The 25,124-nt window shown below is 40.5% G+C and overlaps 1 protein-coding gene across 4 annotated transcripts in view; it reads right to left on the bottom strand.

Moving 5' to 3' along the window:
* The window catches only part of LOC138631980 (diacylglycerol kinase zeta-like), a 106,409-nt gene that overhangs the window by 11,203 nt on the left and 70,082 nt on the right, over positions 1–25,124 (bottom strand). For all 4 annotated transcript variants that reach the window (XM_069717214.1, XM_069717215.1, XM_069717212.1 and 1 more), the window contains 6 exons: positions 21,282–21,348; positions 20,088–20,128; positions 17,095–17,237; positions 8,751–8,840; positions 6,537–6,593; positions 2,164–2,213 (listed from right to left, as the gene is read on the bottom strand). In XM_069717214.1, the coding sequence (XP_069573315.1) occupies positions 2,164–2,213; positions 6,537–6,593; positions 8,751–8,840; positions 17,095–17,237; positions 20,088–20,128; positions 21,282–21,348 (448 nt within the window). The remainder of the gene's footprint in view (positions 1–2,163; positions 2,214–6,536; positions 6,594–8,750; positions 8,841–17,094; positions 17,238–20,087; positions 20,129–21,281; positions 21,349–25,124) is intronic.

Genomic DNA, 25,124 nt, shown 5'->3' with positions numbered 1-25,124 from the left:
TGTGACATTTTACAGTTTTCGTCCCAACTTTTGTGGAAAATCTTTGTTAAAATCTCATTTTAGGGTCTCCAACGTTTCAGTTGATATTTTTCGTTAATTCTATTGTATTTCACATTTCAGACAGTTACATCACTTATTAAAGACAAAACTGAATTATCTTTAAGAATAAAAAATGAAATATTTTGCTCATTTATGTTTTATGCAGGATTGTAATACAACGTCTGGTATTCCAGCATCTCTCCGGTTCGTAGCCGGTTGAAGGTGTCCGGTCGTCCTGCAGCAGCCTGCGGGTGTTTGTGTATTTTCAATCAAAATACATTTGGCGGATATGTAACAACACTCTATTGCAACACTTAATATGAGGCTGCAGATTTATCAACATACGTGTTCTGCTGCTTTCAGATGGCATTATGATGAAGTGAAGAAAAAATGTCTTATTTATTTATGGGTCAGTGGAGACTCCTTTACTAAATACTACCTTCAGATAATCTGCTCACAGAGGAACGTTTAATTATGTTTGATTATTTACATTTTAAGCATAACTGTGCTATTGCTTCATACTTCGTTCAGTTCTGTGTTTCCTCCTCAGCGGCTCTCAGATTTCTGGTGCAACAAGTGAAACACATTTTCCCTCAAAATACCAACAACTGGCACGTGAAGCCAATTTCAAGGTCTGGATAAACATTGAATTGTTGTTATTGCAATACAATAATTGATAACTCCAGCAGCAGCTATGATTTACTCCATTTGTGGACGACACGCTTGGCTTCATCATAGACCTATGAACAATATTTATGGTTTACAGCATCAACTGATGCCTATATATATATTCACCTTCCCGCCTTGCACACTTATGGTTTTCAGTCACAACTAGGATATCTGAATTTGTCTGAATATTTGATCAAAATATGACGATTATTTCTGTCAATCACCTTATGTTCTTACATCATAACATTACATCATCTCACATTACATCCCAAATTTGCCATAGAGATTTAATACATTTATAATGAACTCAAAATTATGATATTCATGTTCAAAATTAATATTTAATATTTACATTTATTTGACCCGTTTTATATACTCTTCCATTCTAGACCAGAAAAAAATAGAATGTGTACAATGGTAAAAAAAAAAAAAAGATTTTTAATATCCAAGAATTTGTAAAAGTATACATCGGTTGGATATATATTGTGGATCATTTTGATGTGGAGTCATGTTATTGGTGTACAGAATTCATATGACAGTGGCCACTTGGTGCCCGTAAAAAATTCCCCAAAAGCTGCTTGTGTTTCTTTCCCTGTCAGATTCATATCTGTTGCTACGTTTTCAGACGGAGCCGCAGAAATAAGACTGAGGAAGACGTTCTCCTCCGAGGCGGCCGACTCCCAAGTTATGTCTCTCAGAAACAACACGGCTGGCGTATTAATTAATTGTTGTTGCTGCAGAATCAGACTTGATTTCCATAGCGACTCCGAACACTGACAGCGAGAACTGGGTTGCGTTCAAGCTCAAAATGCAAAACTCGTATCAAACAGAAGCCGAGCGGCAAAACTCACCACCGAGGAAGAGAAAAAACAAAACAGGTGAGGAAGAGAGAAACATGCCGTTTCCCAAAGAGAATTAACCACAAGCTGACAGGCTCACACACACACACACACACACACACACACACACACACACACACGCGCACGCACGCACACACACACACACACACACACACACACACACACACACACACACACACACACACACACACACACACACACACACACACACACACACACACACACACACACACGCACACACGCACACACCTCCCCGCATGCAAAGTGAGCAGCAAGTTGGAGAAAATGTGTCAGAGAAGAATAAAGAGTGTATCTGGAGACACACAAGTTGTCTGTCTTTTTTTGTTTCTCACGGACCAACACACACACACACACACACACACACACACACACACACACACACACACACACACACACACACACACACACACACACACACACACACACACACACACATTCATGTGCAAGTTCAGTTCTGTGTGACACTTAAATGAATCAATCAAACGTTGAGCTGTAACACTCAGAAATTGTGTAACGTGTGTGTGTGTGTGTGTGTGTGTGTGTGTGCGTGCGTGCGTGCGTGTGTGTATTTTACCTTTTTCGGTCTCCTTCTCTGTTTCAATCGTCTTCTGGCTCTTTTCCTGTCTGGGAAAAAAAAAAGAAACACAAGCAGGTGTGCTTTAATGTCATTATTGGATGCGGCCAGTAAATATTACCCGTGAGTTTTATATTGTGAATATACAACAAGTTACCAACTAAATAAAACATGTAATCTAAATGTGTTCATTCAAATATTAAACTTGTTGTTATTGTGATCGCCGTTTCCATGGCAACACACACGAGACATACAACTGGAAACTGACTAACAACTGGAAAAACAACCAGTAAACTCTTTTGTAACGTACGCAATGTCTCCTACTCCAGAAAGTAGTCAGACCCTTAGCAACCACCCTAGCAACAGAGAGGATTTCTAGTCTCCAACTGAATAAATACAGAACATAGAAACACCAAACCGGTCCAGCTAGCCTCCGCTAGGACTGTAAGTGCGTGACTATCCGTGGTGTTACGGTACGGGTGCTCGGAGCGACCAAAAAAGGACCAAAAGAGACCCGACTTCACCAAATGGGTCATTTAATAGATCTATAACAAGTAGAAACTACATTATATTACATATAATATGAAATTCTATTCTAATTCTATATTCCATTGAGGAGGTGGAGTCATATTTATTGTTATGATGATTTGTTCCAAATGTACAGTTGACCAATCAGATCTCTGGGGGCTTGTTGTATAATCTTCTATTTTGTATGATTTGTGGTACGATGACTTTTCAATAACGTGAAAAAAAAAATCGATTTGTCCATTAAAACATGATTGAGCCACAGTATTGTTCTGGGTGATAAATTCACACTGAAGCACCGACTGCTGTTTAACCCTTTGAACCGATTTTCAGGATAACTTCACTACCTTCATTATTGAGCTCATATCTTGGTCATTGTTGTTGCTAACCATTCATGTTATATCTTGTTTTTTTCAGGACAGCCTAGGCTCTCCAGATCTTTCATCATTTCATTATACACTTACAGATTTCTATTTTTTAGCCTTTTTATTCAGGACAAAAAAAAAAAATCTTATGAAATTGTTTGGTTTTCCATGTATCTCACCACTACATATCTGTAGAAATGTCTTTTTATAGTTGCGTAGAGGAGATAGTCGAGAATCTGGCAGTATATGAACCATGTTTTGTGGGAAACTCAGCAGTTTCAAAACATGCGTGTTTAGCGCTTGATGGAAAATGAATGTCGTGAATGGCAATTCAAAGGGTTTCGTCTGCCAACTGGAAATCCTCTTCAACCAATGAATTATTTCCTCCTGACAGAACAGCTCCGACGTTACGAGCAGCGTTTTTTAAGTCTCGTAAACTGTGAGTCAGAGCGGCAGCAGATCAGACCGGTTAATTCCCAAAACATCCTGCTGCCAGTTGGCGATGGGCTTCTGGAAGTACATCGAACAGATCTTAAGGTCAGGGAAGCCAACACACAAGTCAACTCTTAAAAACTCAATATTTCAGACTTGCTTTTTATGACACTTCAACCCAGTTGTCGAGCTCAACAGTCCACCTGCCAAACACCTGGAAAAACTGACTGGAAGAATCCAGCAGAGAACTGCTGCTGATTTAAAGGCAGAGAGTGTTTTCACCCAATAATGATTCTGTCTGTGTTTCTGTGTATGAAAATCACGACACTGAATTTAAATGAAATGAATAGATATCAACTATTCATGTTGTTATTTCTTTCTTTCTTTCTTGTTACACAAGAGCCTGAGAAAATGTTGCACTGACTTGTACTGCAGATCTTTCAGGACACATATGCATAAACATTGTTTACCAAAAAGAGACTAACCAATCATCAACCATCAGTGATGTCATCGTTGGTTTGTGAACGTTATGAATCCTCCAGTTCAGATTCTGTCCGTCACCATCTTGTTAGTTCGGAGCGGTTTGGAGCAGGAAGTGACCATATTTGGACGAGCTGGGGGAGGAGCCAGCGGTGGATCTGACCGATCTGATTGGAAACCTGACGATACTCCGTCCCGCCCACCGATAGCTGTAACCTGTGGGTCTGAACGGCGGTTCGCGTGTACGAAGGCGTCCAATCACCAGTAAGGATGCCATCACCATGACAACGCGAGTTCCATTTGAACGCAGCACCTGATTGACAGTCAGAATGTCACGATGGAAGATTCAACTGTCGTTTTTGAGCCTTTTGAAACATTTGAAGACACAAAACTGTCCATCAGTTCACCTCTGAGGGTCCCTGAAGAAAACTACGTCGTTCCACCGCCGGCTCGTCCTCGTTGATATCTGGAGGTCGAACGGAACCAAAATGGAGCAATCGCAGGGAAACGAGAAGCGATCGTCCACAAACAATGTCCAGCGCAGAGTTCCTCATTTTAAACTTTATTGCTTTGCTTTTGCTGCCGTGGGTAAGTACAAAACACCGAGTTGTAACATCCTATATTTGGGTCATTTTAAACATGTTTGTCTGCCTTTGCCAAAATTCATGTCATTTTGAGTAATTAGCTTAGCGGCAACTGTCATTTTGTAAAACTGGGCTATGTGTTGCCGAGGCAACGACCACCCGTTCCAGTTGATTGTGCTCGAAGGCCCATTTTGTGTCATCAAAGCAGACTTCGATAAGGAAGAAAAAGTTCAATGTACTGTGTGAATTTACGCTGTGAGTCATTACAGAAGAAGTGTTTCAGTGAAAACGGCATGAAGTCGAGTACTTTTGTTCCATCCTCACTCTCATTTTCAGCCATTGGTTGGTTTTCTAATATGTCGGTGGTATTTTCACACAGGGGTTACTGCTGCCTTGATTCTCAACTCCTGCATCATGCTGTTGAAACTTGAACCAATCTTCAACGGCATTGTAGGACATCTTTTCTTTGACAAGAATATAATACTGCAACTGAACTTAAGCATGTTCAGTTACACTATTATATTCTTGTCAAATGTGGCAAGAAAGCTAAGAGGTGAGCTATCGAGTATTTCTTAACTGTCCGTCACCATCTTTGCTACTGCCACCACCAGTTCTTCTCTTCTATCTCTATGCTGTCCTTTTCTCTCTCTGCTCTCCTCTCACCCCAACCGGTCGAGGCAGATGCTCCGCCCACCTCTGATCCTGGTTCTTTTAACAGAAGCTCCGCCCACCTCTGATCCTGGTTCTGTTGGAGGTTTCTTCCTGTTAAAGAGAGTTTTTCTTCCCTCTGTTGGAGGTTTTTCTCCCTTAAAGAGGAGTTTTTTTCCCCCCTCCTAGCTTATGTGGGAATTGTTGAGCTGTTGAATTGTTGAATTGTTGAATTGTTGAGTTGTTGAATTGTTGAATTGTTGGTTTCTCTGTATAATATTGTAAAGTTCTGCTGTAAGGATTTTAATGTGTTAAGTGCCATGAAATAACCTGTGTTGTGATTTGGCGCTATATAAATAAAGTTGAATTGAATTGAATTGAACTGTTACATTAGAATATCCATACTATTCATAATGTTAGTTCTAACTGCAGACTGGATATAAAAGAGTTCGTAGCTTCCAGGTCTGAAAAATGGTTCCGATGCAGAAGTGTCTGAAGCTGCAATACCAAGTTGGTATCTGGGATGTCTGTTTGATTGACAGGACTGTGGTGCAGTCAGGTTTAGGTAAATACATATTTTTCTATAAAAACGCTCTCATACAGCATCGACAGCAGCGTCGGAATAAAAACTCATCCGACGCCTCTTTCGCAGTGAAGCATTGGAAATGAGGATAATTTAACTCAAAACCGTTTTTCTATTTCATCATTAATTAGATGTGAAAGTGACTCATACAATATATTTAAATTAAGTGTTTCATGAAGTAAATTAAGTACACATCATTTATCAGGGAATTATGATGTAATTAATTTATTAACAACACTGATGAAGAGGTTGTGGTGTTTGTGTTTCTTTTGAGTGTACGTAATTTACTTTCTAATTATTATTTAAATAGCTTTGAAAAAGCTTGATTTTTCATTTTACTTCCTGAATCAGAAGGTTTAATTCAATAAATTTAGTTTGAATTATTTTGGGATGAAACACAGGACACAGGATACGACAAACGCCGAGTCGTTGCACCATGTTACTCAGTCTCAGCGAAGGCAGGTTTACGTGGAACAAAAGCATTGGAAAAACAAAACGAAGTCCCTGGCGCTGTAACAAACGGCCAGATTTCACATAGCGCACTTCGGCGGTCTTAAGAAACCCGTAGCACAAAGAAACAAGGCGGTTTTGAGAGGCGCTGGCCTGCGTTAGCACGGTGCTCTCAATGAAGTACTTAGCGAGTGTTTTATAAGGTGTGTTCAGACTTCTGAACTTTAAAGAAGGAAACTGAACTGTTGAATTGTAATTGTAAATCTCCTGTGATGTGTTGATTATGTCCTGAATTAACGTACTCACCTCAGTCTACGGTTGAAATCAGCAGCGGTGGTGTTCGAGCGATGGATGCAACCCGCCCTGAAAAACAGAAACCAAAAACAAACGTGAAGAAATACAGGAAACTTCTTTCTGTGAAGATAAAATGTCGGTGATCTAACTGCTGCAAATGCGGTTCATTCCTGCCGGCCGCGGGTATGCCTCTGCTATTTCAACTTATATTTTGCTGCAGGTACTTAATAAAGTCAGAGGAGAGAATCCTACAAACAAACAGCGTATCACGTTGATTATTTATGTCTCATTAAAAAGACTGTGTTTATGGACATTCCTGTTTTTTATTGGATATGAAAGAACTTGCATTTTTTTTCTGGCTAAAACCAAAGTTCTTGTATGGTGGATAATCACTCTGATGGGTTTTATCACCCAGCAAATCTCCTTCAATATAAATCCAGATAGTTACAAAAGAATCCTGGATCACAACATGTGGAAGAATATGACTGCAAACAATTGTCGATATGAAACCTCCCGTTTCTGCACCAATCGATTAAAAGACAAAACTGTTTAAAAAAAAAAAAACCACTTTTGTAGCAGAAACTCTGACGTGTAAATATGAATCAAAGCCCACATCTTTGAATAAATGCACCGCACTCTGGCACAACCTGGACTTTAAAACTTAAACATTAACATGCAGTTCATGGAAAAACGCAGGAAGTCCACATCTGAAACACTTCATTCATCCTGGCTCCAAACTCTGAAACAGAAATATCACATCGCTGGTAACAAGCTTCTTGCAATATTCAGTATTTAAAAGGAAAAATTTCCATATCAAATAACAGCTTGCAACTCAAACTTTTCTCAGACAGCAAAAAAAAAAAAAAAACCTTCTCAGAAGTGTACGAACATCGAATAACATCAGACACAAACCTCTCACGGCTGGAAAAAAAAAGTTTTTATCTGTTAGCATCGATGTCGTCTCTCGGACGGACATCTGCAACGAGAATCTTCTCAATATCCCCTAAACTCTTTATTCAGTAGGAAAGTTTACGCAGAGTTCAGCTGCCCGGTACGATCTCCGTAAAGCTCACGGACAATCGACTGACCCGCTCCACGTTTCCGTGACAACGCCTCCTCGTCATTGGTGTATTATTGCGATTACACAAGTTACCAACTAAATAAAACATGTAATCTAAATGTTTTCATGTTGTGGAGCAACTCACTCTCTAAATATACAACTGTTTTGTTTGTGCGATCTCCATTTCCATGGCAACACATGGGGTATGACTAAAAACTGGAAAACAATCAGTAGACTCTTCATGTAATGTATGTAATGTTTACCACTCCAGGAAGTAATCTGACCCTTAGCAACCACCCTAGCAACAGAGAGGATTTCTAGTCTCCAACTGAATAAATACAGAACATAGAAACACTAAACTGATCAGCTAGTTCAGTCTGGTTGGAACAAAGATATCTGGTGAACAAAGATATCTGATGAACAAAGATATCTGATGAACAACGATACCTGATGAAAAAAGATATCTGATGAACAAAGATATCTGATGAACAAAGACATCTGATGAACAAAGACATCTGGTGAACAAAGATATCTGATGAACAAAGATATCTGACGAACAAAGATATCTGACGAACAAAGATACCTGATGAACAAAGATATCTGACGAACAAAGATATCTGACGAACAAAGATACCTGATGAACAAAGATATCTGATGAACAAAGATATCTGAGGACGTAACTAAGGATGTTAAGTGCGTGACTATCCGTGGTGTTACGGTACGGGTGCTCGGAGCGACCAAAAAGGACCAAAAGAGACCCGACTTCACCAAACGGGTCATTTAATAGATCTAGAACAAGTAGAAACTACATTATATTATATATTAGATGAAATTCTATTATAATTCTATATTCCCATTGAGGAGGAAAGTCATATTTGTAGTGTTGAGCAGGGTGTGATGTCATGATGATTTGTTCCAGATGTACAGTTGACCAATCAGATCTCTGGGGGCGGAGCTACTTATTGTATAATAGTAATTAGCGAACTAACATTGTAAAGTCACTCAGATCTCTTCTCAACACAAAAACTCTGTCACATGAACTTACATGCAAAGTCAGTGTTTAAAACATTTTCATGATGATTAATGAACACGTCGTCATGCCAACCTGTCCGAGTGTCGTTGCACTAATGCCGTGACACACAAACCTCCGACGTGTGCGTACTCACCGGCTCAGCTTGCTGGCCGGCGGCGTCGCGGCGTGCGTCGGAGCTTCGGCCGCCGAGCCGTCGCTGTTCACTCGCAGCCGCTGGGAAGAACTACGGCGACAGAAACACAGACGCAGCAAAGTCATCTGAACGTTCCCTGAATCCAGATATCCACATATTTGTTGAGGGTATTCAGCTTCAGGAAGGCGTTCAGTTCAGGATGTGAAACCACGTTGTGTGCTAATTCCTCAGAGATCTCATTATTTTTTTTCTTCTCAGTAAAATAATGTGTCCAATCCAATTTTTTTTTCCCCGACTAAACTTTTTCATCCCTGTGAGTCTCTTCAAAGGAACGTGTGTTGTATCAGGAGCCGAAACTCATGATAACGAAAGAATTCAAGATTTTAAAACAATAAAATTGTGTCTCTGCTTGCAAATGTCCAAACTATGAGCCTTTGCTTTCATGTGTCTGGTATGTTTGGGTCCTTTTTTAGAAATTGTAAAAAAAAAGTGAGGAAATGAGGATGGAGAAGGAAGACTGAAGCATTTTAAGAGATTAAAAAAAAAATTTAAAAAAAAAAAAGAAACTGGTAGCAGCTCAGGGAGTCTCACAAAACTGCTTAAAACTACAGCATCAGCAAAAATGGAGGATATATTACACAAACGCTGTACTTACGCACTAACTCTCACTATTCTGAGTGCATCAGTACAGAAACATGCAGTACACTACAAGTACCAGGATGATGCACTCTAAACGGTCGCCATGTTGGCTCCTTAGAGGAAGGGGCGGGGCCACCGACGTAAAGGATTTTCATATTAAAAGCGTGTGAAGAAGCTGCAGCTGTTCCTGAACACAAAGTGTTTCTGTTCCACTGCTGCTGCTGGACAGAAGAATCAGTGTGTTTACCGAGTGTTAAACACAGGACACAAAAACACGCTGATTTCTGGGTAAAATCATTAAAGCTGCAGACATTTTGGAGGCTGATGTGTTCACATGGTGAGGTCATTTCCTGTCAGTGTGATTTCAGTCAACACGACTCTGTTAAAATTCAAGTACAACACAGTAAGAGTCCTATTTGTTAGTGTACTTAGAGGAAGGATGTCATCTGGAACACAGCATATGTCTAGTTTAGCGGAAACAGTGTTTGTCCCTCCAGGAGATAAATAATTCACGCAAATTCAAGCAAACGCCGATATATTTGCGTGAGCTTGCAATTTTTTTTTTATAAATTCCTTAGATTTTTCCGCAAAAAATGTTATCTTCAGAATCTGTGCTGAAAGTATTAACTCACTTTATTAACAACAATAACTCCTGATTTCCAACCAGAAAGTCTCTGCTGCTGTTTTCATCACCAAATAAAACTCAAGGGTTTTGCAGGAAATGTGTTCTTCACATTAAAATGATGATTAAATGTTTGTGATCAGAGGAAGTGATTCCATATTACTGGATGTTAAATGAGTTTTGTCCACACGTCCAGTTGTCAGAGACGTCTCTTTGTTGTTTCATCCAGCAGGTCTATGTGTTGAATGAACATGAATTAAACAGCATCTAAAGCTCTTATTTTGACAGCTGATGTAGTCCTTGTTTCTATATTCCAGTCACAAACTGTCTGTTCTGGAAACATATGCAGCTTTTAGGACCTTTTAGGACCTTTTAGGAGCTTTTTGGAGCTTTTAGGGGCTTTTATCTCCACGGTTCTCTAAGGTCAATAAATAAATAAAACAAATTAGAACTAAAATATTTCTGTGATGTGCTGCATGATTATCATCACAGGAAGTGATCACATATGTATTCCTATATTAGGAAGTGCTTTAAAAAAAAAATTGCATTTTTCTTTCTGAACTTTTACGTTAAAAAAAACCTTAAACTCCGCAAATTACATCGACATTTTTGAGAAAATCCACTGCAAAATTCGAACATTTTTGATCACAAAAAAACTCCTGCAGGGACTGATTGTACTTGCACATTAGCCACTATGAAAAGCGACCAGTGTCGGTGGTTAACCGCGGTTTGTCCCACCCCTCCTTCACAGCGATTGGACAGCTGGTGACGTTTAAAACACCGTCAAGCTGCTGGTGTTCATTAAAATAATAAAAAATGCTGTACTCTATCTACACGATCTGTTTCATTCACACAATAAACAAACCGGTTCTATCAGCTTCTACCCGACAACAGTATCATTGCTGTTTAGTGAACGTGTACAACTTGTATGGTAGGTAGGTAGGTAGGTATATACTTTATTAATCCCCGAGGGGAAATTTTTTTTTATATTTTGTATTTTTTTGTATTTGTACTTTGTGGCGTTCGGCAACAGCTGCAGCTTCCTCAGCAGCAGAAAATGAACCGGTGGCCCCTCCCTCCGTGGTGTACTGCATGTTTTCATACTCGACAGCTCTCATGCCCTGAAAACTGTGATTGGAGTCCTGCAGTATATGTTCACATGTAACTGACGAGCAGCTGAGTAACGACTGAAAACCTCTCCGAGAGGATGTCAGCGTAGTTTCCTGACTGCTTTTTGATGATTTTTTTTTTCTCTTCTCGTGTTGTCCTCCATGTATACGGCCGTCCTCCCACAATCACGTAAAAAAGAGACTGTTTAAGAGCAGCTTGCATTTACAGAGTTTTTGAAAGTCACTGTGATTCCTGCTGATTGATGCACATATAAGACAGTTTTGTTTGTTCCAAGTTACCATCTGCTGCAGGAAGCAGTTGGACTGCAAGAACATTTGGAAACATTAGTGAATGCAAAATAAGGGGAAGTCAAGGAAAATGAAATGTAAACTTCGTAACAAACTGATGGTTAACATTATTCCTACGTTAACTACTGATTCTTAATCACTTATTTTCTCCTTTCAGCGAGATATTTCAACTTGGGGCAAAAGGTTAAAGGTCGTAAATTCATTACAACGCATATGTTGCAAGAAATTAGTTGCTTACTGTGATTTCAGTTTCATAATCATCTATACGTGTTTGGGAAAAAAGATGTATATCTGACCAAATGGAAATGAAGCTCTGAAGTCTCTGTTCAGTATAAAAAAGCTGCACCTGAATGCAGATTATTTGAAACTGTATTGAGGAAATGTCGTCTCCTGCGCTGCAACATGAATGTATTTTCTTTGTTTTTCTTGCTAGTTCGGAGCGGTTTGGAGCAGGAAGTGACCATATTTGGACGAGCTGGGGGAGGAGCCAGCGGTGGATCTGACCGATCTGATTGGAAACCATGACAATACTACGTCCCGCCCACCGATAGCTGTAACCTGACTGCACCGCAGGCCTGTCAATCAAACAGACACGCCCCCAAAAACAGGTCTTCTTGAATCTTCTTTTCTAATGAATGAGGGATTATTTTCAGATGGACATCCAGAAAACTAATAAGAAGGAGTGACTTTAGCTAACAACACCGAGAGAACTGATGGACACATTTTATTCACTTTGGATTTGATGAGAGAAGTTGAATGGGAGTCTATGGAGCCGGAGGCTTTTTGGAGCCGACCTCTAGTGGCACTCGCTGGTATTGCAGCTGAAGACACTTCTGGATCGGAACCATTTTACAGACCTGAAGCTACGAACTCTTTTAGAAACAGTTTGTGGAGACAACGCTGTGTGGACCTTAAAGTATATGATGGTGATACTGTGAAAGAATGTGTGTCTCGCTATGAACGCGGGTAAACAAAAACCACGTGTCTCCTTGTTGGTTACAACTCCACAAAAACACTTCACTGATGTCCATCATCAAAGAGACTGATTTGATGAGACAACCAATCTGAGCGGTCATGAACACGCCAGGCAGGAAGTGTGCGGCAGGCCGACGTCAAAAACCAGCGCCGAATGTGTCAACAATAAATAAAAGTCCATCTCAATGTCCCGACGTCCACTTCCTTTCTTGTCCCGGAGCTTTTTCGGTGTCTACCACGGCTCAGTTGCCATGGTAATGTAATCCAACTTTCCTATAATTCTAAGCCCTTGTAGGATTTTCTCCTCCGCAGCCGACATAAAAGTTGTATACGCGACCTACTTTGTCGTGGAGGTAGACGACTCGTAGCGCGGGTGCAGAACCTTCATCATCCAGGATGAAGTCAAAGCATGCAGAATGTTCCTGTTAATGTTGACATCTCAGATTTATTTCAATAGAAACTATTTTTTTTTCCATTTACCTCCGATGACATTTCAGAAATCCCCCCCCTCGACTTTTCAGAGCCCCCCGATTGTGTCGGCTCTCCCCTTCTTCTTTTGTTCGCGGACGTTTGCCTTCGACAGAGAGGGAAGCGCTATCGGGGGGGTCAAAAACTCATTTTGAAAAAAAAACCAACAAAAAAAACAAAATGTTTTTGCGCGTGGGCGTCGTTCAGTGTGTTTGTCAGAGAGACAGAAGGATGGAGAGAAACAGAATAGAGAGAAGTAATTATGGTGGGAGGAATAACGCTCACCTCTGGCCCTGCGTGGGCAAGCTGCTACACTGCGTGTGTGTGTGTGTGTGTGTGTGTGTGTGTGTGTGTGTGTGTGTGTGTGTGTGTGTGTGTGTGTGTGTGTGTGTGTGTGTGTGTGTGTGTCTAAGTACAGTAGATTGGTGTGACTCTCGAGTACTCTGACATGCATTACATTTTTTTTTTTTTTTTTTTCTGACTCCATCCTTCCACCTAAACCCATCTCTCTCTCTCTCTCTCTCTCTCTCCCTCTCGGTCTCATCTCTCCTCCTCATCCTCCCACTCAGTGCACTCAGCATTGCAAATCACCCCGCCAACACACACACACACACACACACACACACACACACACACACACACACACACACACACACACACACACACACACACACACACACACACACACAGCCAAAGGGAAGTGTTGTTCAGATCAGCAGGTCGTGTTATTGCTCTAGCCTCTGCTCACATTTCTACCTGTCACTTTATTTACTCCCTTTATTCCATTTTCTGTGCTCATCTTTACATATTTACATCTTAACAGCGAGTCTAATAATTCCTGGAGAAACGTCGTAATCATGCAAGCGCTTTTTTTTTTTTTTACTACATTTTGTTGTTTTCATAACTGATGAAATGTAAATAGATGCATAGATGAAGATCTACGCATCTATTTATCTATTTATAGTCAAGGTCATCCACACCTGCTGCAATGTTATCATAAAGTTGATCCATATCTTCACTTAACAAACAAGTCAATGTGAAGGAAAACATCACCGCTGTACGTGTTATGTTAAAATAAATCATCACATTTATGGAAAAGTTTAATATTTTATGGTTGTGGAAATAATCAAAGGGGCCAGTAACACTTGGGGAAAAAAAATGCTTCGTTAGAAACTGTAAAATAAGTTGTATCATTATTTTAATTATTCAAAATTGAATTTCATGGACATGTAAACATAATAGCCATTAGTGGCAAAGCGCATTATAGCAGACGTGTCCCGAGTGAAACTCCTGGCTTGCCGTACCTTTTGCTCTCTCCACATCCTCCACTGATGAAGCCAAAATAATAATTAAAAATTCAATTATTACACATTTTCCATGTGGACTTTGTTTTGTAGTTCTCGCTATGATAAACATGCCAAGTGAATTTGATTGTTTAGGGGCGCTAACGAGCCGTTAGGCCACACCCATTCCCGAGATCCATATCGGATATCAACTTTCACCACGTAGGAGTTTTCAAGCACCTTTAAGCACTCAAACATGCAATTCATTGGAGAGAATAAGAATTCCTTGAATGGAGCCATTCGATGCTTCGGCCTTAATAATAATGATAATAAAAATAATAATAATAATTAGATACTGAAAAATAACGTTTGTAATGGCAGCAGCATTTGCAGCAATCAGTCATGTGGAGGAAAACATAGAAGAGTTTGAAAATGTCTGAAAATATTGAGCATTTTAGTCAAATAGCTTGTGTTGTGATTTGGTGCTTTATAGATAAAATTGAATTGAATTGAATTATTGCTGGTGAATTGCTAAATCCATTGTAAAAATACTCCAAGCAACGTTCACAAAAGCCAACGTTGACTTGTTCAGGCTTAAAGTTGGAACTAATAATATGAGCTCATTGTGTTTTTGTGCTACTGTCATTATTATTATTGTTCACTGTATAAAATTGGTTTTGAGAATTGTGAAAAAACGATGTAAAGACTTCTCTACTACTGTGGAGAGAACGGATAACGCTTTGACATATTATAATATGTAAAAACATATTACAATAAACTATAAGTGAAGGTCATCTTATATTTGGTGACAAGATAATTACGTGATCACAACACAGGCTGTTTATAAAAGAGTTCGTAGCTTCAGGTCTGTAAAATGGTTCTGATCCAGAAGTGTCTTCAGCTGCAATACCAGCGAGTGCCACTAGAGGTCGGCTCCAAAAAGCCTCCGGCTCCATAGACTCCCATTCAACTTCTCTCATCAAATCCAAAGTGAATAAAATGTGTCCATCAGTTATCTCGGTGTTGTTAGCTAAAGTCACTCCTTCTTATTAGTTTTCTGGAGGTCCATCTGAAAATAATCCCTCATTCATTAGAAAAGAAGATTCAAGAAGACCTGTTTTTGGGGGCGTGTCTGTTTGATTGACAGGCCTGTGGTGCAGTCAGGTTACAGCTATCGGTGGGCGGGACATAGTATTGTCAGGTTTCCGATCAGATCGGTCAGATCCACCACTGGCTCCTCCCCCAGCTCATCCAAATATGGTCACTTCCTGCTCCAAACCGCTCCGAACTAGCAAAGATGGTGACGGACAGAATCTGAACTGGAGGATTCAATCACAACACGTTCCTGCAAATGTTTCACAATAAAAGCCTTTTTATGTGGGATTTAAGGCTTATAAAACACTAACAGGGCTTTTAGTTTGAAACAATACAGGAAGTGTTGAGGTTGTATTAACGTGTAACGCAGCAGATAACGAAGCTTCAAGTGAATCTTGAAGTGAAACCAACGATGACCTCACTGATGGTTTAAGATTGATTACAGGGATGCAAACACATCTTTGGTTCGCTTCTTTCTGTAGGATTTATTAACAACAAGGAAAATATCAAATAAATTAAGCTCCAGATCCTCCTTTTCGTGCTCTGAATGTGTTTTCTCTCCTCGTTCTGCCTGCAGAGAGAGTTTTAAAGAGCGCCCTCCGACAGCTGCTTCAGGTTCATGTAGGTGAGAATTTAATCTGCGCGAGTGTGTCTGTGTAAATATTTCGAAAAGGATTTGTTACGGAGGAAGGACAAGCAGAAAAAAATGTTGTTATCCACACAGGCGGACGCCAACGACATAAACACAAGCACGGAGAATGTATTTGTAACACTTTCTCATCGGGAAAAGAAACTGGGAAAAAAAAAAACTGCATTCATACATAATTTTATTCATGTATTTATACACCTACACACATACAAGCTTATGCACGCACGCACGCACGCACGCACGCACGCACACACACACACACACACACACACACACACACACACACACACACACCTCAGAACTAAGCAGTTATGTCCTACGTGTTCCCTCCGATGGGTTGATCTCTTTGAGGCTTCCTCCAGTTCCTTCACTGTTGAAGACGTCTTCAAACAAGTGTTGCACCACCTAGCGCTTTTGTCTCCGCGGGTGTGCGACCCAGATAGACCACCACGTGGCGTCCGACTACTACTATTCGAAATTCGCTCTCAACTATTCGATCATGATTCGAATATTCGCCCGTGTTCGTACCATCTTCTTCAGCTTTTAAGCGCATTACCGCCACCTTCTGACGGGGGTACTGCATTACAACCAGGCGGCGGTAAAAAAAAACAGGAGGAAATATCAAAGAAGGATGAGCACCGATGAGACCTCACCAGCCTCTAGTGGCACTCGGTGGTATTTCAGCTTAAGACACTTCTGCATCGGAACCATTTTTCAGACCTGAAGCTACGAACTCTTTTAGAAACCGTCTTTGGCTCCAAAATAGCAAAACAGCAGGTGGGACTTTGCGAACAGGGTAAAAGCATTGAGAGGAAATACCGGCAACAGATGCAGCCGGGGTTTTGTTGATCGATTCAGGGAGCATTGTAAGTGTGATATCAGGTTACAGCTGCAGAAAATAAACGGTAGAAGTGGTGCAAATAGTTTATGTAACGGGTTATGATTCATAGAAAAACTCAGTTGGGAAATCACAGAGTGAGCGAATGCATCTGTGGAGCTCTTCATGAATATTCACGTCAGATTTGATTGGGACATATAGTCAGGGATTAGTTCAGCAGTGAATACAGTCTTTATATTTTTATATCTGAGTAATAAGACTTTTTAACTATTGTCTTTCTACCTCTAATGTTTAAATTGTTTCCCAGAAGCCGCCTGGGCAGATGTTGAGAGGGGTGGTGGTGAGTCATTGATCTACCTGCTGTTTACCAGGGTGGAGGCGGGGTTATCCGGGTCGGACTCGACGGAGGGGGAGGTGCCTACTGTCGTCATGACAACCAGTTCAGGGTCCAGGATGAAGATCTCTTCCTGGGAGATTTCGGACACGTAGTTGAGATGTTCCTGAAAGGTTCAACAGACAGTGATTACAGAAGGTTTAATCAAGATCTCCATCCAAATGTTTTTTATTGCCTAATTAAATCATCATTCACCAACTCCATGAAGCGTTAGCTGTAAATCTGGCTGCACACAGTTTGGTTGCTTTTTTATTTTTCTTTATTCCCCCCCCCCAAAAAAAAAATATTATGAACAAATCAACATTTATGTTATTTTAGAGTTACGATGTCAAAAGTCAACAATAATTCAAAAATCCACTTGTCATGAAGTGATTGGAGCGTGGAAACCCTGTTTGCAGTGGTTGGACCAATCGGGGACCAGTATCAGCGGTTTAAGTGCGATGATGTTGAAATTAAGCGTTTTTTTCAATGTTGGTAGAGTTTTGCACGTACGTCGGTCCATGCCGATTGGTTAGAGGCTGCTCCAATAGTTTCAAAATGAACTTCAATTTATCATGGGTGAATAATGATTCACAGCATCTCTGACAAATGGCCTAAAAACTTCAAAAACTTCAAAAATGGTCAGAACTATCAAGTAAAGATGATTTGCAGTGACTGCAATAAAATAAATTTGAAATCAGGTGATAAATAAACAGCAGAAGAGAAGATTCATGATTCCTCCAGAAAAAATAAATAGTTGGTTTATTGGACCGTCACTTTTTACCCAGCCGTCCAATCACAGTGAAGAAGGGGCGGGACAAATGCCACAAACTTAAGATCTTTAACTGAACGTTGGTACTCGCCGAGATGTTTCCTCACACACTAGAATTTCATAAACCTACATGGACCGGCGGGTCCGTCGTCTCTCCCTCAAACTATCTGTGAAATTAGGCACTTTTTAAATTAACCGTTACTTTGGCAGATATTCTGTATCATAGCAACCAAAAGTGTCTCCGGAGCGCTCCCAGCTGGCTGTTTCCAGAAGAGCAGCGAGCATCTTCAGCTGAGAACAAAGCTTTGGGTAAAAAAAAAAAAGGGTCCTCAGTGACCGAAGTTTTTCTGATCTCAGAGCTGCCTGAAGCTGCAGCGCGCTGCTCTCTGAAGAAAGTTCCCCAAACTGCATTAAAACAAGATCAGTGTGTGGAGATAAGGATGGAAAAAAAACCAAAAAAGTAAGCTGCAGTGCAACCGGCATCCCGTACTCTCCCTTTACAACAGAAAAGAACTGAATGTTAAACTGAACCACACCGTCACTACGCTGACTGTCTGAAAGTCCAGCTTCACTTAAGAGTTTAGATTTAGAAGTCTATTTTCATTCAAAGTCAGATTTTAAAGGGGCGGGACTACATGAAAGACTTCTGACATCACAAAAAGTTGGAACATAACATCCTGGTCCTTTTCAGTTAAAACAAGTGTGACATACAGCAGACATACGAGGGTGTATCGGCAGGTTCAGAGACTGATTCAGTTGCGCGTGAACGATGCGTGGCACAGAAACCCAACAAACTTCGTAAGTAAGTTCTCCAGCAGTTGAGTTGCACATGATTTTGCGAGCAGCGGTTTGAGCGCGTCTGCGTTTTATGTTTTACACATCTGAAACTTGAGCAGAGCGAACATGAAAAAAATGAATTGAAAAAGTAGCAGGAAGCCAAATTGTCATAGAACCAAAGTGCCATCGTGCCGCTATAGTTCAGATCTTTTGCACTGAATGTTTTTCCCTCAGATCCATCAGATCATCACAGTGAAACTTGGTGTTGACAGTCTGACCCTGGGGGACGGATTCATTGTTGCGCAACCCCGGGAAGGTCCAAGAAAACCCAGCTGGTGTCTCCTGACCTAACGCACCTTTTTCGGTTTTGGACAGTGATGTCATCAGAACACCTCTCCAGGCTCGTCGTTTCATCGCCGTAGACTTCCTGAAGCATTTCAAGGGTTTCTGTTGCTGATATTTCTGGTCATATCCTCGGATAAATCGACGTGCGTACGGACCCGCACAAAAAAAACAAAAGGGTGCGTAATCGGCTGCTGATTATGCCCAAAGTTAAAAAACATTTTTTTTAAAATACACGTCATGGCGCTGCGCATCGCTGGCACGCAACAGTAGCAGTCTCCGAATTATTGAATCCACCCTCACACTGAGAATGGAGACATCAAGCTTTACGACATTTCTGAAATGAAATCTTGTTTCATATTCACAGATTGTCCAGTTTTTAATGAAGAAAAGGAATTTATGTAATTTGAAGCATTTTTACAAGATAACTGGATTTGGTTTTTGGAGAAAATCATTATTCAGAGCATTTATTAACATCTTAGGTGCATTTTTTTTAAGCGTCTGGCAGGAAAAAATCATTTCTATTGACACTCATGAAACAGAAGACAGTTCTCCTCATTTTTCAAACTCTTATGTTAAAGTTTCAGTTTGATTCATTCACCAGAACAGTCCTCACTCTTCAACTGCTAAAATCATAATTTTTAGAAGCTCAGAGTGAAACGTTGGTTCAGTCATCTACTGTATGTCAAATTACATAAATATGAGTAGCAGTGAGTGACTTGCCATATTTTTAAACCCCTCAGGGAATATGTATACCAGCATTTCCCAGAAGCAGATGTTTGGACCATATGGTCATCATTAAAAAATACCCGTCTTGTATTGGGTGGAAAACTAATTTAATCACTAATATTTACACATAATTCTTCCTTAAAAGAAACTATCAATCAAATGAAGTAGTGAAGGAAATTTAAAAAAAAATTATTGTTGGTGTTTTATATGAATTTACAGGAAAATAGACGGGGGAAAAAAAGAATATTAAGATATTTTTTGTAATTGAATTGCTCTCTCATTGGTTTGAAGATGCCTTTATACTGCGTGCAGCCATTTTACAGGTGGTAAAGTATTCATATGCAAGTTCAGACTCACCTGTGCTCTGTCTATCCGGTAGAAACGATCTGCTGTTGTAGCTGAAGAGACAGAAACAAAAGTATTAACCGAAGAAATATCAAATCAACTATTACCTGCTAGACAATTCAGCTTCTTTAAATCATTTTGTTTCAGTCAGTCATTAAAAAAAAATTACAGTTAAAAAAGCAAGCTGCCTTAGTCCTTGTTAAATTTTACAAGTGCACGGCTGCAGCAATTAAACTGAGAACAACTGACAGTCTGTGGTTTAAAAAGAAACACAATGTGACCAAAGCACACTGAGTTCATCCATCTGTCTCCTCCACCAGTAAATCATTTCATTTTAAAGTGAAATGAAAGAACAAAAGAGACAGGTAATGTAATTGCTAACACCAGCTTCTGTTCTGCACTGGTTCCTGCATTTAAGTGGCATTTTGAATGTTAAAACTAAGTTACACAAATGATTGATGAATTTAATAATCCATCGGTCGCTCATTAGCTTGTTACATCGCCATTATGTAACCTGGTTCAACCTACCTACCAACCTACCAACCTACCGACCGACCTACTGACCTACTGACCGACCGACCGACCTACTGACCTACCTACCCACCTACCTACCTACCAACCAACTTACCTACCAACCAACTTACCTATCAACCTACCTACCTACCTACCTACCTACCAACCAATCAACCTACCAACCAATCAACCTACCAACCAACCAATCAACCTACCAACCAATCAACCTACCAATCAACCTACCAACCAACCTACCTACCCATCAACCAACCAACCAACCTACTTACCTACCTACCTACCTACCTACCTACCTACCTACCCTACCTACCTACCAATCAACCTACCAACCAATCAACCTACCAATCAACCTACCAACCTACCAACCAACGTATTTACCGACCGACCTGCCTACGTGTGTCACTGTGTGATTTCAGAGTGAGAATAAGTTTCTACACTAACTCATTCTCTGCCATCAGAAAGTCTGAGTACAGAACTGACGAGTCCAGATTTGAATACAAATACAACCTCATTTCTTACTAAATGTGCACAAATTATTTTAAACCTTTTTAATCATTCATATGTTTTATACACAAACAATGGTTCGTTGGGTAGAGGAGCTCCTGAGGCAGGTTGTTCAAGGTACCGCTGGAGAAGCTGCTGAAGGAAAGAGTAAATCCTTCGCCAAGTACTTACAGTCAAGGAAACACCACTTGGGAGATAATCTCTGCGATGAAAGGATCTTCGGTTCGACGGCCTCCTCCTGAATGACGGAGACACAAACGGTTAGATCACAAAGCAGGACGGAACTCTGTGTTAGAAATACTCCAGCTATTTATTGAACGGAAAGTATCGACAAGCTAACGGGAGAGGAGGAAGAAAATAGACGGATTGAACGGGAAAAGGTCGAATTTAGAGTCGAGGAAGTGTGAGTCAGAGTCCGGAGCAGAACTGGGTCAAACAGAACGCCTTTTCACCTCCAACACACACTGTGAGGTGGGAGGTCAATGTCAATGACAACTTTTGGATGATGCGGAGGGGATTGTGTGTGTGCAGGGGGGGGAGCGGGGGGGGGGGGGGGCTTCCAAAGCTGTTTAACCACTTCTGAAGAAGCACGCTGACACGACAGCAAATCTGCACTGATCAAAGGTCTCCGGACCTCCACAGAAGAACTCCATAAATCTGCAACGGGTGTGAATGCAGCGCCTCAAGGTGAATGAGTAAACAGGTAGCCATGGCAACCAGTCAATGACAGCCGGACTAAGTAAGTGGTGATCCTTCAGATTTGACTTTTTTTTTGTTACTGCCCGTTTTGCAGCGAGTTCCAATCAATGCATCCTGTTGTGAATATTTTAAGAGATATTATTATATTTTGTTGATCCTGAGGTTCACATTAAATCCTAAAATGGGTCTTCAATTTATACATATTGTTATCATGTAAAGTGAATTTCCTCCCCTCAGAGTGCTGCTACAAGCATTTAAGAGGATATAGATCACCATGTTAGTGTATTTTCTTCAACCCTTGTAGACCCCGCATTTGATTGATGTCAGAATACAAGTCAACACCACAAATAATATTTGTCAAGCTAAAATCTGAACTCGCATAACTTCACGTTGCAGAAAAAGAAACATTCAAACGGGAAACGACAGAACTTCACACTCATAAAGAGATCAGTGGAGCTGAAGCAAGGCCGATAGATCTAAAGATAACAGAAGAAGTTCAGAGCATGAAGTCATCGGTGGCAAAAAGAGGTAGAGGAAATCATCTACTATTTACAGGGTTGTTGGTTTGATTCCCAACTCCTCAGGAAGAAAGACGCAAACATGGACGCTCGAATTCACGCTAATTTAGAGTCACCGATTAACCTGGGACGGTGGGAGGAATGTCGCACTCGCCACATTGCATCATATTTTGTTTTAGGTTAAAATCAACCATCGACCATCAGTGATGTCATCAACCGTCAGTGATGTCATCGTTGGTTTGTGAACATTATGAATCCTCCAGTTCAGATTCTGTCCGTCACCATCTTGCTAGTTCGGAGCGGTTTGGAGCAGGAAGTGACCATATTTGGACGAGCTGGGGGAGGAGCCAGCGGTGGATCTGACCGATCTGATCGGAAACCTGACGATACTACGTCCCGCCCACCGATAGCTGTAACCTGACTGCACCACAGGCCTGTCAATCAAACAGACACGCCCCCAAAAACAGGTCTTCTTGAATCTTCTTTTCTAATGAATGAGGGATTATTTTCAGATGGACCTCCAGAAAACTAATAAGAAGGAGTGACTTTAGCTAACAACACCGAGATAACTGATGGACACATTTTATTCACTTTGGATTTGATGAGAGAAGTTGAATGGGAGTCTATGGAGCCGGAGGCTTTTTGGAGCCGACCTCTAGTGGCACTCGCTGGTATTGCAGCTGAAGACACTTCTGCATCGGAACCATTTTACAGACCTGAAGCTACGAACTCTTTTATATCCAGTCTGTGGTCGATGATACAGCATGCGCAGCAGTTACAGTAAGTTTAACAGTTAAAGTTAGCACCAGCCTTGTAATGTTGGAAACTCTGGAAAACTCACCTTCATATCTGCTCGCCTCATTACTGAAACTTTTTGGATGTTTATATCACTCAAACGTCACCAATTAGACCAGAACACTGCAGCGAGACTTTTAACGAGATCAAAAAACAAGCAGACAACAACATTACTAAGACTCCTGCCCCCCCCCCCACTACGGTTCCATGTTAGCTGGAGACTGAAGTCCAAAGTCTTCGTCTTTGGTTTACTGCTAAATGGTGTCTGCGCTGCTTCTCGCTGGGAACTCCTGCCCCCATACCAGACACCTCAGATCTCCGGACCAAAGGCTGCACATCAAGGCCTAAAGAGCAGACGCCTCCAAACTGAAATCCCTCTCCATCTATTTCTTCTTCTTCTGTCCTTCCTTTCGACTTTAAACAGTTTCTTACTTCCTGTTAACTGAGCCTGACTTTCCACTGGTGCAGTGTTTCTCTGAGGGCCTTCATCGCCTGATTAATAATCTTTTCTTCTTCCTTTGTGTGCTGCTAAAGTTTGAATCGACTTTATTTTGCTAAAACTAAAGCAAGTTCATCTAATAGCAAATCCTTCCTTCTGTTTATAATGTTCAGTTTTTGTTGGCACTGTTTCACGAAAGTGGAAATTAAACTTATTGGACTTTTTATGTCAAGTTTGGAATTAAGAAGTAATATTTGTGCATTTTAAGACAACAGAAAAAAACTTGGGTGCCACCACTTCAGCTTTTAAGGGGATTAAATATGTAATCTCTTCCTGTGATAATAATCGTGTTGCACATCACAGAAATGATTTAGTACTAATATTTGTGTATGTATTTATTTATTGAGCTTAAAGATACAAATTACAAATAGACTACATTAGCTGTCAAAATAAGAGCTTTAGATGCAGTTTACAACTGGACGCAGGTATAAACCGAATTTAACATTCAGTAATATGGAATCACTTCCTTTGATGATAAGCTTTTAGTTAGATAATTTTATTGTGAAGGCCACATTTCCCACAAACCCTGTCACTTCCTGTTTTTCCTCTAGTTCAGAGTTTTATTTGGGTAATGAAAACGGGATCAGAGCCTTTCTGATTGGAAATGAGTTATGTTTGTTAATAAAGTGAGTTTTACTTGAAAAGATTTACTTTATGTCATTAATACTTTCAGCACAGATTCTGATGACTCTTTTTTTGCGGGAAAATTGCATGAATTAAATATTTGTAGCCTCGCATGATGTCTGAAAACCTTTTTAATAAACTTCAGCAAAATTGAAAGACGGATGATGCAATCTTATTGGTCCGATATTGTGTCTCGGTAAGAAAGACCAAGAGGAAGTCAGACGATGTGAGTGCAGGATGAAGATGCCCATCGTAATATACTGTATGTTACTGTTTGCTACAATATGATTTCGTGTTTATTTTCTAATAATGGTGATTTTCTTGTTCATTCATATAGTAAGAAAATAAATAAATTCATATAAGAAATTGTAAATAGAATTTCACTACTATGAAACCAAGCTTAGTGCGAAAGCTGAAGTATTCAGTGTGACTGTGATTTCCTCCATGTGAGGCTGCAGCACCAGACTCCTGCTGAGCTGGTGCGTCCCGGTTCCACATGTGCGGCTCCGTCGGCGTTGTGCAGCCACTGTGTTGGTTCTCCTGCTTCTGTCGGCGCTTTGCTCCGAGCTCCAAACCCCAGTGGTTCCCCGGCATTCAGCTGGACAGATGGCACCAACACACACCGGCGACTTAGGCGAGTCGGAGAATAAAAGGGGATTCAAGTACTATAAACACGTCGTCTTGTTATTTCTATATCCTGCTTGAATTGAGCTTTAAAGTCCACAAAAACCAAAGCACAGAACAACAGCAGAGAGAGTAAGATCAGAGGTTATACAATTATGTGAACGCTTCCCTGAGGCATATATATCCATTTCTATGCAGATGACATCCAGCGATATTTATCTATGAAACCTGATGAATCAAATCACTTCATCAAAC

The sequence above is a fragment of the Brachyistius frenatus genome, unplaced genomic scaffold (genome assembly GCF_029030835.1).
Source record: "Brachyistius frenatus isolate BFR_SWC_R1_liver_20210118 unplaced genomic scaffold, ASM2903083v1 Contig_170, whole genome shotgun sequence".
Taxonomy (NCBI): Eukaryota; Metazoa; Chordata; class Actinopteri; family Embiotocidae; genus Brachyistius; species Brachyistius frenatus.
This window is presented reverse-complemented; position numbering and strand designations above follow the sequence as displayed.